Genomic DNA, 13,740 nt, shown 5'->3' with positions numbered 1-13,740 from the left:
GACCTCCCAATACTCTGATCTGGGACTTAGAGACCCAGAACTGTGAGACAATAAATTTCTGTTATTTAGCTAACCAGTCCGTGGACCTGGCTATGGCAGCCCTAGCATGCGAACACACAGCGGAAATGGTGGGGTAGGGGGATTCTGGGTATACAGTTGGTTCTCATTATTCATGGATTCTGTATTTGCAAATTTGGATTCTGTATTTGCAAATTTGCCTACTTACTGAAATGTATTTGTAATCCCAAAATAAATACTCATGGCGCTTTCACAGACACTTGCAGACATAGGCAAAGTGATGAAAAATCTGAGTGGTCTGATTCCCACATATTCCCAGCAGAGATTGTAAAAGGCCATGCTTTGCCTTGTTTCGGTCTTCTCCAGTAAATAATGCTTTTTCACAATATATTTAGCACTGTACTTTTCACATTTTGTGCTTTTTATTGGTGATTTTGCTGTTTTAAGTGAGCTCCAAGCATAAAGCTGAAGGGCTAGCTGGTGTTTGTAAGTACCAAGGGGCTTGTATATGCTTGTGCAGGAATACATGCATCAGATAAGCTCCATTCAGGTATGACTTTGTTGATGTTGGCTATGAGTTCAAAGCTCATGAATCAAGAATACATATTAAGTAAAACAGTGTCTTTAAGTGGAAACATACCTAAAACCAAGTGTGTATTGACCAGCAGGCAAAAATGTGGCCTGAGGCTCACAGCAACCTAACCCTGAACTTTCCCTAGGCAGCAACAATTCAGTAGTCGCTAAATGAACATTTTTGGTGATTTCATAGAGCATAACAACCTTGGACAACAAGAGTAGACAGTATTTTGAAATTAGAGCCAAGATATAACAGCAGTTTTTGAAGCACTGGGTGTCGGCTGTCAGAAAATAAAGAGTTAAGATTAACCCCAACGTTTTTGGCCTGATAAACCAAACAGGAGATGGAAGAGACAGTTGAGAGAATAGACTGTTTATTTCAGTATTTTTGTTTGTTTGTTGTTTGTTTGTTTTTGGAAGGAGCTGTGGATTAGGAGCTATCTATTCTCTAAATGTAAACTTGAGCTTGGGTTGGGTTATCCGTACAAGAAAAATGTTTTAAGGCTGGTTCAGAGCAGCACTGAGAGACTGAGCCAGTAAGATCCAGGGAGAGGAAAGACTCCTTGATGCCCACTGTGCAGTGGTGGGGAGCCTTGGGCTCAGATGTCTGTGCTCTAATCCCAAAACTGCCCCCTTTGAGCTGTGACAGAACTGATTCTATAGTTGATAGGACCCTTGAACAGGATTAAGAAGCCCTGAACAAAGGCTTATCTTTGCTGTTACTATCAAGCTAAAATTCATATTTAATATGATAGCACCTTCGTTTAAGACAATTATATATTTTTGGATTAAAAAAAAACAAGGAAAATTGCAGAGGAAGAGAATATTTGAAGGTGAAATTTCATTCTGGTTCTAGCACATCTGCAATGGTACCCTGAACGTCATAGAAATGAATTATTTAAAACTGGTGGGAAGACGGTGTTAGACTTTTATCCTCACTCTGGTGGTTTTTTAAAAAATATCAATCTGCTCACCAGATTTCCTGCCTTAAAAAAATTATATTTAGAGTTCCTCATTGTGTCATAAAAAGCCGAATGTAAATAAATAAAGCTGGAGGAGATAAGCCAGTGACATTCTCCTACAGGAAATACAGCAGCCTGTGGCCATGCCATACTTAGAACAGAAATGCATTTAAAGTCAGGGATGAGAAGATTTTAAGTCAAGTTGAAAGGCACTGCAGTTGGCATAGATATTTGAGTCTTAGCTGCTGGACGTTTAGGAAGAGCCATGACAGGAGATTCAAATTCCATACATCCAGGGCCGTGCTCCAACTGAGACCCAGGGAACTTGTGGGCCACCACTCACTCACCTGAGAAACATTTCAAAGGCAGTGAAATTTGCAGTGGTGATTTTGGGTTTCTAGGACTATTTGAATCTATTTGGTACCTGTTTCTCTAATAAATTATTTATTTAAAAAATAAATATTTTTAAAATATTTATTTAAATATTTAAATTTAAATTTATATATTTATTATATAAATATAAATATAATATAAATATAAACATATTTATTTAAATATTTATAAATTTTTTTTTAATAAAAAGAGTTAAGCTCTATTTTTTTTTTTTTTACAGCAATGGAGCCACTAAATTCCTACCCTTGACTTTGCAACTGCACACAGTGTTCTCCCTAACAAACTGCAAGTTTAAGCAAATGGGGATCTGGTCAGTTAGTCTACTTACTGACCATGATTTAGACATATTTTCACCAAGTGGACAAATCCAAAGAACCATTGCAAGCCTCACTGCAGTTCCCAATAGGGTTGTTTACAGCCACCTTACTTTATCACATCTTTTTACAAAATACTCCAATCAATTCAATTTTTTTTAAAGTTTATTTATTTTTGAGACAGAGACAGAGATGAACAGGGGAGGGGCAGAGAGAGAGAGGGAGACACAGAATCCAAAGCAGGCTCCAGGCTCCGAGCTGTCAGCACAGAGCCCGACGCGGGGCTTGAACTCACGGACCGTGAGATCATGACCTGAGCCGAAGTTGGATGCTTAACCGACTGAGCCACCCAGGTGCCCCTCCAATTAATTCAGGTAGCCCCACAAGGTGTACATTTTCCATGTAGGTTTCACTCACTCATTCAATAAGTATTTCTTAACCAGCCACTCAGTGCCAGGCCCTGGGGTAGGCCCTGGGATGAAAAGGTAAAGAAGACAAGCAAAGTACTTGTCTTTAAGGAACATGGAATTCAGCAGGAAAACAGAGAACTAAATAAACACTTAGAATATATTATAAGACATACATGTGATAGTGTTTTGAAAGTATACTGCAGAAGCAGCTAAAAGAATCTGGTATTTGAGAAAACATCAGAGAAAATTATGAACAAGATGAAATTTGAAGGATGAGAGGAAATTGGCTTGATCTGCATGGTGATTGGAAGGATGTGATTTCTTATAGAAAGCAGAGCATGTTCAAAGGCCCAGAGGAACAGAACCCCAGAGGTATGAGAAGTTCAAGAGACCAAAAGAAGTCCAAAAACTAGAAAGACTTGTTAACACTTATAATAATAAAAGGTCAGTGTCTGTAATCCAAAATACTGGATGCAGTATAATTATCTGAGGCCCTCTTCAGAGTGCATAACCTCACACTCTCTTCTACCTAAGGTATAAGATAGAAAAATGATATTTAGGGAAGACAGTCTAGATAGCATAGAATCCAAGTATTCACCTGAGAGGTTACCATTCAATTCTTGGATTGTTAGAGACTACAAGAAATCTATGTGTTCAGATTGTAGTATTTGCCTAGCTTCTCAGAGGGCCTTCACTGATATGCTCTAATGTTTGCCTTCTGTGTTTTGAGGGCACTATAAAAAAGGAGTTTTGTGAGGTCTTCTTAGTACTAGTTGTAAAAAGCCATTGTTGACATAAATCCAACGTGCCTCCATATAAAAGACATTTCCATCAGAATTTATTTCAAAGAAAATTTTCTTTGTCCTGGGGGATTAGTATGGTATTCCCCACCCCCCTATAATGAGAGCTATATAACACACTGTGTTTACTTTTTTTCCCCCCAGCTTTGATTTTCACCTTGATTTCCAGGAATTTCAGAACGAAATTTCATCTTAAATATAGTAACAATTTTATCTTTGTGATTTCCATAAGCTTTGTAAATTCTCTGTCAGACACCTTTTATGTGCTCTTTCAGATCTTGCTTCACCTGTTTGAGGTGACTCTTGGCCACTTGTGTCATTGCTCTTGCTAAACACTTCTGCAAGAGCTCTGTTGGACTATCGCCTGTGTTATCAATACAAGAAAGGCATAACCCAGAGCAGCTCACCTGTGGCCAATGCCATAGTCTCTTGCCTCCCACACCGAAGCTTCCCTCTTCTACTAAAATGATTCATCCATGTATGTGGAACTTGGACTCCTCTCTCCGGCTGCCCTGAGACTGTATACTTTGTAAGAAAATATTAACATGAAAGCTTTTTCCACCCTAATTCCAGGGAATGAGGGCTAAAACAATTATCCTCTCCTGATTCTTGAGTGTGACTAATTCTGTTTCATTAACCATACTGTATATGTCTTTTATGTGTCCTTCCTCACAGTCTTTTTGAATATTTGTACACTCTATATAAACTTATACATAAGCTCACAGTGAGTTTTGTTTTATATTAATTTTGTAGAACTTTGGAATTTGGCCAAGTTAAAAAGGATATTTTTATTTAATTCCTCTAATAAAACTCCACTGGAAAATTGAAAGCATAGTCTAATGTGTTTTCAAAAAAGAGATCACTGCCATTTCCTCAACATGACCTGCTAACTTATTGCTATTTTCTCTAAATCTCTATACCTACCTTTTTAACAGATTAGAATTTGTGTGTAATGAAATTATAAAAAAATTTAACACTTAATCTAAATTTCCCTACAGTTGGTTTAAGAATTTTACAGAGATCACAGCAAACAACTATTGTTTTTTCCTTTTGGTGCAACTGAAGAGCATTTTGTTACGAGAAAGTATTAGAAACTTCAGCTGCAAATCACTTTCATTTAATTTCTTATTTTTTGCTATAAATGTTTTCTGTTTTTTGGGGTTTTTTTTGTTTGTTTGCTTTTGCACCCATAAGATAAGCACTTGGAGACCAGTAACTTAGAGAATATGTTCTTTTGCACTTGCTTTTTTTTTTTTTTGAGAATACTTTATTTCCTATTGTAAACAGTCACCACTGAATATTACTAAGCTCCCTCCTTTCCCCATTGTTGTTTAGTCATGGCCTATATGCAAAGAAAGCTTGAAATGCTGAAGTGGATTTTTTTTCCTACACAGGCTTTTTTTTTTCCCTTACTATACAATTCTGTTTTTATTCCTTAAACATTTTCCAAGGTTTTTGATGGGTCAATTTTTCAATGAAGAATACTTTTTAAAATACCTATTTTGTGATGTTAACTATGTTAAATAGGGGACACAAACAAATAAGATAGTATTTCTCTGCAAATAATTTATAATCTATTAAGCACTTAAGACAAGTAGATACTTCAGAATGATAAAAAGTTGACTATAAATAGTGCCATAGCAGCAATATACATAACAATATTAAACCTTTTTTGGGGGAGAGGACAAATAGAACCATTAATTGCAGACTATGGCAGTCTGAAATAATTTTTTATCTTCTTTTGGGATATTAACAAAGAAAATGCTTGCTTCTCTATAGTTCTTTGGATTATCCATTCAAAATATAAATTGTACTATTGTACAGTAATAGATTACTATGACTCTACTTATATGAGGTACTTAGAAAAGTCAAATTCTGGCAACAGTAGTTGCCAGAGGCTGAGGAGAGAAAAGAATAGGAAGTTATTATTTAAAGGGTATAGAGTTTCCGTTTTGCAAGATGAACGGTTCTGGAGATGTATGGTAGTGATGGTTGCGACAACACTAACAATGTATTTATTACCACTAACTTTACACTTAAAAAATGGTTAGGGTTGTAAATTTTGCCATGTATATTTCACTACAATAAAAATTCAGAAAAAAATTTATAAGATTATACTGTATTCAGTACTAGAGAAAAAAAGATTAATGAATTCACAGTTTAATACAGAAGAAAAAACGTAATCAAATAACAAGAGCCTGCTAGGTTCCTTATGTGATCTGTAGAAAATATTAGGATGGTGTGGATGCAGAGATAAGGGTGTGAGTAGTACTGTCCCTTGGACTTGGAAAATGGGTGGATAGGAAAGGGGGGAGCAGTATCTTCAAAAGCTTCATAGAAGAGTTGACATTTGAGCTGGTCTTAAAAGGTGAATGAGTTGGAAAGATAACAAAGAAGGTATGCCAAGCAGACAAATTGAGAAAAGTTTTCTGATTGAAATAAAGAGCCAAAGGAGGAGAGTGGCAGGAGATGATTTTAGTGAAATAGATAAATGGAGGCTACACTGTTTACCATGTTCGGGTTTCATTTTGAATGAGTGGCCTTAATCAGAAAGGGGCTTCAGGATCATTCATGAAGCTTTCAAAAATATATATACTCAAATAAATATATATTTATCACTGAAGATGTGGCTTAGTATGTCCAGAGTGGACCCTGGGCTTCTTCATGTTGTCAAAGGTTCACAGTAATTCAGATGGGCTCTAGGGAGCACTATGATAGGTAATAAAACATTACTACAGATTTTATTTTTAAGACATGTTTAAAGTTCACTAGGTCTGATGGCCATATGATATAGAATGTGGGGTGAGTAGGACCTAATGGTAAAAAGACAAGATAGAAGGTTCCTAAAGTAGATGAGAGCTAATGACAGTCTAGATGAAGACAGTAGCAATAGGGACATAAGATAAGAATAGATTTGAGAGGCATGCAGAAAGTCAAAATATTGGACTTGGTGGTCAATGAGCTGTGACGTGTAAAGAAATCAAAAACAGTGCTCAGACTTCTATATCAGAGAACCGGGGGATCTGAATTTACTATCCATTAACTGGGATAGTAAATGATGGCATAAATAAAATGTCCGGCAGATTGTCAAGAGTGGGTACTCAATAAATATTTGTTGAGTGGATAAGAAAATTCTAATAATAATGATCATACAATTGTGGATGAATAAAAATGAGTAAGTAAGGATTGGCTTATGGATGGACATGGGTTTTGACAGACCTACATGGTGTAGAGGCAGTAGGCTGTGAAAAAGGTATGCAAAGCAGGTGTGACATCAAAGGAAAAACTGACAAAGGTTGGAAAGTTTAGGATGTGTTGTAGAAACAGTGAATAGATCAGTTGGACTCTAGGATAGTGAGAAGAGACTATACAGACACAGCGGATCCATAAATGTGGTGTGTCTGAAAGTCAGGCTGAAGAAACTTTAATTAATTAAGTAGGTGATGGTAAGTCAAGAATTTTGGGCAGGGTCTTCCAGTGATCTTTAGGATCCTATTCCTTTGGAAGACTCTGATAGCAGCAGTGGGATAGGATAGCTTGAGACAGGAAGAAATCTAAAGGGAGAAAGATCAGTTAGAAAGGCTACTATGAGGGTAGAGGGAAAAAAAATTAGAAGAAGCAATGATGGTCACAGAAGGAATGGAAAGGCAGAAGCAGAATCAAAAGATATTCAGGAAAAATTAAAATTCAAGATCAAGTTCCAGATTAGGATGGTTGGAAGTTAGAACTGGATTCAGGGTGGACAGTGGGTGACAGAGTGTTGTGGTCTCAATGAGAAGAAATAATGATGTCAGGCAGGTGAGCAACTTCAGGCAGAGATCATTGATTCTGAGGCACCAGCAGGATATCCAGGTGAAGAAATATTTTGGGCACCTGGAAATGCAACACAGCAGCTTAAAAGATAGACTGGAGCCAGAAATGTAAACTTGGGAGCCATCTGGTGTAAGTGATAAATGATGTGTGTGAGTGGATAAGATAGGCAAGGAAACTAAAAATGAGCCCAACTGAACAAACCATGGGGGTACACTTACCCTTGGCTGAGTGAGGGAAATCTTGGAAGTAGAATGGGAAGCAGTCCTAGAGTGAGACAAGAAGAATCTGGAAAATACTCCTCCCCTCCCCCACCCCAAAAAAGGAAACAGAGCTTCAAAAACGAAGAGTGAGTTAAGAGTCAAATAAGGAGTTTGAGGAAGAGGAAGACTGATGTAGCGCAGGTAGTCTGTTGAAAGGTGAGGAAGCCTTGGTGGGGGAAAAGCTGGGTTGACTGGAGTAAGTGGGGGAAGGTGTGGAATAGGGTGTATGGACACTGAACTTCTCTACATCATTTCTGATACTAGAGTCAGGAGTATAGAGAGCTTGGGCTCCCGGCCTTATTGCCATTTGGTTTTAATGAACTCAGTTCTTGAGGGTGCAAACAGCATTTGGGATCCTGAAGTTGAAACGTGATTCAGGAACGCTTCCTGCCTGGGACTACTGGGTCTCAAGATTTCCGGGAGGAAATAATCAAAGTTAAAATGACCATTTTGCACAGCAGTATGTGTGCTGGAGCTGTGCGTGACAATTAACTAGATATCGCCACACTCTTAATTGAACCAGCCTTTCTGTCACTGATTTGAAATGGTACTTTCATCATAAACTAAATCCCCATATAGATTTGTGTCATGTTTGGACTCTCTATTTCCTTCCATTCTGTACCAAACCTACTGGTATTTAATTGGGATTGCCTTTAATTTAAGAATTAATTTGAGAAAAACTGGCATTTTTACAATATTCAGTCTACTAAAAACAAGAGTACTTAGGCCTTCTTTTATGTGCCTATTACTTTTTCATATAATCCCAAACTTTCCCTTTTCAGTTTATAGCTATATATTTCCTTTTTGCGATGCTATTGTAAATGTATCATTTCTTGCATTGTGTGTGTGTTTATGTGTGTAAATAGAAAAGATGTCGGTGTTTTCTCGGATGAAAATTAAAATGTAAAAGAAATAATCTAAAGTAAGTTAAAGATTTTAATAGCATCCAACATTCATTGAGCTAATACACATGTAAAAAAAAATCACTTTTGGGTGCCTGGGTGGCTCAGTCAGTTGGGCGGCCAACTTTGACTCAGGTCATGATCTCATAGTCTGTGGGTTCGAGCCCTGTGTCGGGCTCCGTGCTGACAGCTCAGAGCCTGGAGCCTGCTTCAGATTCTGTGTCTCCCTCTCTCTGTCCCTTCCCCACTCATGCTCTGTCTCTCTCTGTCTCAAAAATAAATAAAAACATTTAAAAAATTAAAAAAAATCACTTTGGATTATACTATCATGTAAAACAGAAAAAAATATAGTTTATTTCACTTTTAAAGAAAATATTTCTGAGAGAGAGTGCACACTCAAGCAGGGGAGAAGGGCAGAGGTGGGAGTGGGGGGAGATAGAGGGACAGAGAGAGAGAGACAGAGAGAAAGAGACCCAAGCGGTCTCCACACTAGCACAGAGCCCAACATGGGGGACAATCCCATGACCCTGGGATCACAAACTGAGCTGAAATCAAGAGTCGGATGCTCAACCCAGGTGCCCCAGTTTATTTCACTTTTGTACAGCTAATAATCCTTGCAGAAGACAAGCCATATTTTCAGTTAAAATATGGTATCTGTTCAGTCCTGGTACCAGCAGCGGGAGCTCCATTTTCCTCCCAATACCACACAAAGCTCTAGAGAGACTCTGGCTCTTTCCATAAGAAAGCAACTCTGCTCAGACCTGCTGCTTGAATCCATGACCGTGACCATCAGCTCTTCCATGTCTCCTCCCAAGGTGCTGGTAGAAGAAGCTGAAGGAAGCTGCACCCAAGGGCACACGCTCTCCACTGCAAACCATACTCACCACGGACAGAGGGGTTTTCATAGAGATGGTGTAGCCATGGGTCAGAACATGCTTTGGTTTTATCTCTGCATTTATCTCAGTCCTTCAAAACTTTTCAACTTGAAGAAAAACTGAAAACTATTTAACAAATCTAGACGAGGGGTCAGCAAGCTTTTGCTGTCAACAGCCGGAGAGAAAAGGTTTCAGGCTTTGTGGGTCATATGGTTTCTGTTACAACAACTTAATTAACTCTGCTGTTGCACTGTGAAAGCCATCACAGGCAATAAGAAAATGAGCATGGCTATGTTTAATAAAACTATTTACAAAACAAGCATTGCGCCAGATTTGACCTATGGTTCTCAGTTTCCTAATCCCTATATTAGACCAGTAAACTTCCAAACCATTCATTATTTATATTAAAAAAAAAATCAAAAGTCTCCATGGAACTAGGCATGACAGGATGCAAAGCACTGGAAGGTACAAAATGTAGAAAAGTCACCAAAATGACTTCTTCTCAATCCCTAAACAACAGCTCTTAGCATAGCTAGTACATGTCTGCTTTATGAAGCATGAGGGAGATCACAGTATACAATAAGTACACATATTACATTGCAGTGTGGTCAGTGCTTTGAGGAAGAAGAGAAAGTTGAATGAAAACACCATTATGATTAGTGATGGGAGTATTTGCTCCTACTTACCAATCCTGTACCGCATTGAAGGATTCTTCATTTGTGATGTCATACATCAAAATAAAGCCCATGGCTCCACGATAATAGGCTGTGGTGATAGTTCTGTATCTTTCCTGGCCTGCTGTGTCCTAAAAAATAACAATAATGATCTCTCAAAAAATAAGGCAATAAATGTTTTAGGAAGTGATTAATTATTCCAAAAACGGTCATAATAGAGAGTCTAAATTGTGCTTGCAATGTATAACTATATATCTTTTTAGTCTTGTTTTCCCTAATGATTTCCAGATAGCAGCTCTACAATATTATGAAAAATTATTTTTTTGGTAGAGATCGAGCTCAAAATACCCCTTCTACATATATTCCCTCTATTAAACAGAAGATCACTATAGAAAATAAAAGAAAAAGAAAGATTATACATATCAGAACCCTGTAGCTTTTTGTATAGTTTAAAACCAGAAGAGTTCATTAGCTCCATCATTATGTGTTTATAATCTAAGCAGAGGCCACTGTGGGGGAAAAATAATTTCGTGAAAATTCCCTGCTTTTAAAAGCATACAGTTTAATCTCAGCTTATTCCACTGTAAAATGAGAATAAAAACATATGCTTCCTGTGGATGTTTGAGTCAAGAGATTTGGGGTTTCTGTCTTCCTGTTACATGACTAGGGGAATGTGGACAAGCCACTTACCCTCTCTAAAGTCTAGCATGTTTGTTAGGATCATGTGAAACAGTATATGTGAAGTGCTTCACACAAAACCTGGCATACGAACAGTGGTCAACAGATGCCAAGTACTGGCTGTTGTTTTTGATGGCTGGGGAGTCAAGGCTAGCCCAAGAAGGGAGGTAGCAGCTTACAAATACAGGGGTTCAGGGCCTGCAGAAGAGATGGCATGCTGTGGTGAAACCTGGGAATCAGGCAGATACATCAGTGAAGTCACCTATATATGTCATGTATAGTTTAGTGTAGCTCAAGAAATTATTCCTCAATTCAACTGTTTCTTGCCCCTTTGTCTTCACAGGATCTAGGCTATCGCTTATGACACCATGCTCCCTGGTGTCCGATCTCCCGGGCTCTGATTTCTCTTTCCTAGTACTCTAGGTGCTGAGCACTTTGGAAAGAAATGGTATCTTCCTTCTGACTTCAGTCTGGATCGTCTTTCTCTTCTTCTCCCAGGAATGTCTCCATTGCACATGGAATATAACCCAGGTCGCCCTAATAGCCCTTGTAGGGAAAGCTGATGTGTTGGATGACACAAGAATAGGATCCTTTGTGATCAAATGAAACAAACATCTGAGTGTCACTACTGGGATGGGCTCATGTTGGAAATGCTATTCCTCACCCACAGGTATTCTCCTGTTTAGATGCTTACACCCCACCATAGACTAACCCTAAGAAACATGACCCTGCTTACAATTTTCTCCTAGTCTGTGTGGTATATTTTATTTGGCCCCTGCCATTTCAGAGAAGGGTGATCAAAAAAGGCTAAGGAAATCAGCAAGTGATTCCGGGAGAACATGGGGATATGGAGAAGTTGAGAATTAGCCAAGCATGTGACTTTTCATGAAACCAAGAACAAGGACCAGGGAGATGTTTATGAGATGGTATTAGGGAAACACAGTTCCAAAGATAGGATGAAAACAAGTTATGGTACCTAAAATAGCAAAAATAGAGCAAAATCTGTGGAAAAGATCTTTCAGAACGTATCACCATTGGCTGAAAACAAAAAGCTAAGTACAGACTTTACTGCATGAAAATTTGACAATTCCTTGAATATAAAAAAAGGTATAAATCAAATTAAAATGATACATAATCAAATAAAGTGGGAAATATATTTTCATAGTACCAGAAGACCAAAAGTTACTATCTTTAATATGCTAAGTAGTATTAGAAATCATTAAGAAAAATGCTAAATAATCTAATTTTAAAATTATTTATATATAGGCACATAAATAGCTAATTCATCTTTAAAAAGAGTTGAATCCCAAGCATAATAATGCCACATAGGTGCATGCCTCCATAATAGAAGTTCCCTGGAAGTTACGTGAATGTTTTATTTTACTTTGCTTAATGTTACGTAAATATGAAAATGTAGACATACAAGATAAACATTAATATCATCAGCTGCATAAAATTGAGATAAATATACAAATTTATCAGGCAGAAAGAAGCCAATCTTAAGCTTATGTGATATTCTTAGATATATGTTGGATTTAATTCAGTTAACATCATATCCAATTGTGAAATAAAGAAGAAAGTTAGAGAACCAAATTCCCAAAGACTATGTTTACAAAGCATGGTATAATCAGAGATTGTGTAATATATTTTGGCTGTTTGGGGAACTAAACTCCTCATAATTATTTTAAAACATCTACTTTCATCCTGGGTTCCTACTTTCTAGAATATGTTACTTATAAAATTACTTTTGTTTTTCTTATTGTGAAGTAACTTTAAATGGTTTTCTAGTCCTTGGTACTGTAATGTTATTGTATGATGACAGATAGTAGCTCCACTTGTAGTGAGCACAGCCTCACACATAAGACTTGTTCAGTCAAGGGTAAGGGTTAGGGTTAGGGTTAGGGTATTGTATACCTGAAACTAACATTGTGTGTCAACTATACTCAAAAAATTTTTTCTTAAGTTACAAAATGTGTAAAAATTAAAATGATAAAAATCCTGAAAATAAAAAAAGCTTTCTAGCATTGAGTAATCTTCTCATAGGTTGGGGACCCCATTCCTGCTGCCCTCTCTATATAACAGACAGCTTTCCCCTGATTTTTCACCAGGAGAAAACAGCCAATACACCCAAGGCACTGCTAAAAGGTGACCCAGACTCTTTCTGTCAAGCATGTCTTCAACACAGACACTGAATAATGGTGTGCTGGAAAACTATGACATCCCCTTCTTCTTGACCTCTTCCAGTGATGGCGTCTCTTTTCTTAAGATGTTAATTTTATTTTGACAGTAAAGAAACCAGTTCTAGCATTATAAAACATTCATTTCAGTCTCTGTGCTGTTAATCTTTGAGAGAGCAGAAATCAAGGCCCTATTGTATTATGATTGATATGTTACAGGGAACCACACGGTTGGATAGCCATTACCAAAATTTAAAAGTAGACAGAGGGGTAGCTAGCTTAAAAAAAAAAAAAAAAAAAAAAAAAACAGCTTATAAGAAAACCAGCTTATAAGAAAAAAAAAAATAGAAACTTTCAGAAAGCACTCAAGTCACAGCAAGGGTCAGGGCCTTCTACTCCATTCTGATTTGAACCCAGAAACACAATCTAATTAGAGGTAGTTGTCACCTAAATGCTCTTAGGAGGAATAAGAAACTTCACCAAATAGGGGAAGTGTATTAGGAAATCTTCCCAAATACAAAGATAACAACAAAAAGAGTAAAACTAAGCTAAAAAACCAGACACCAAGTTGGTTCTTCATTGGTTTTGAGCACTGAAAACAGCTTCAGAATTACAAACTCATTAGCATGTTCTTTCCTATGGTATCAGGAAGAAAAATAAGTCAGAAAAACACTTCATTACATTTGACATTTACTAATGATGATAGAAGGTTATATTTGAAAGAAAGAAACATTTTATAATGTCAAGTGCCACTAATGTAATTAAATGTGAGCAGTCTCAGAAGGTAACTGGCTACAACGGTACCTCTTCTCAATTTGTTCAGAAAAATGGCTCCCAACCTTGGTTTTGCATTGTTCCTCTGCTCGGTTAATTCTGATAACTGGGGAT

General features: G+C 37.4%; 1 protein-coding gene across 3 annotated transcripts in view; it reads right to left on the bottom strand.

The window, feature by feature from the left end:
- RAB3C (RAB3C, member RAS oncogene family) overlaps positions 1-13,740 on the bottom strand; it is a 307,888-nt gene that overhangs the window by 148,297 nt on the left and 145,851 nt on the right. For all 3 annotated transcript variants that reach the window (XM_045061019.1, XM_011282948.4, XM_006927740.5), the window contains exon 3: positions 10,010-10,128. In XM_045061019.1, the coding sequence (XP_044916954.1) occupies positions 10,010-10,128 (119 nt within the window). The remainder of the gene's footprint in view (positions 1-10,009; positions 10,129-13,740) is intronic.

The sequence above is a fragment of the Felis catus genome, chromosome A1 (genome assembly GCF_018350175.1).
Source record: "Felis catus isolate Fca126 chromosome A1, F.catus_Fca126_mat1.0, whole genome shotgun sequence".
Classification (NCBI taxonomy): Eukaryota; Metazoa; Chordata; class Mammalia; order Carnivora; family Felidae; genus Felis; species Felis catus.
This window is presented reverse-complemented; position numbering and strand designations above follow the sequence as displayed.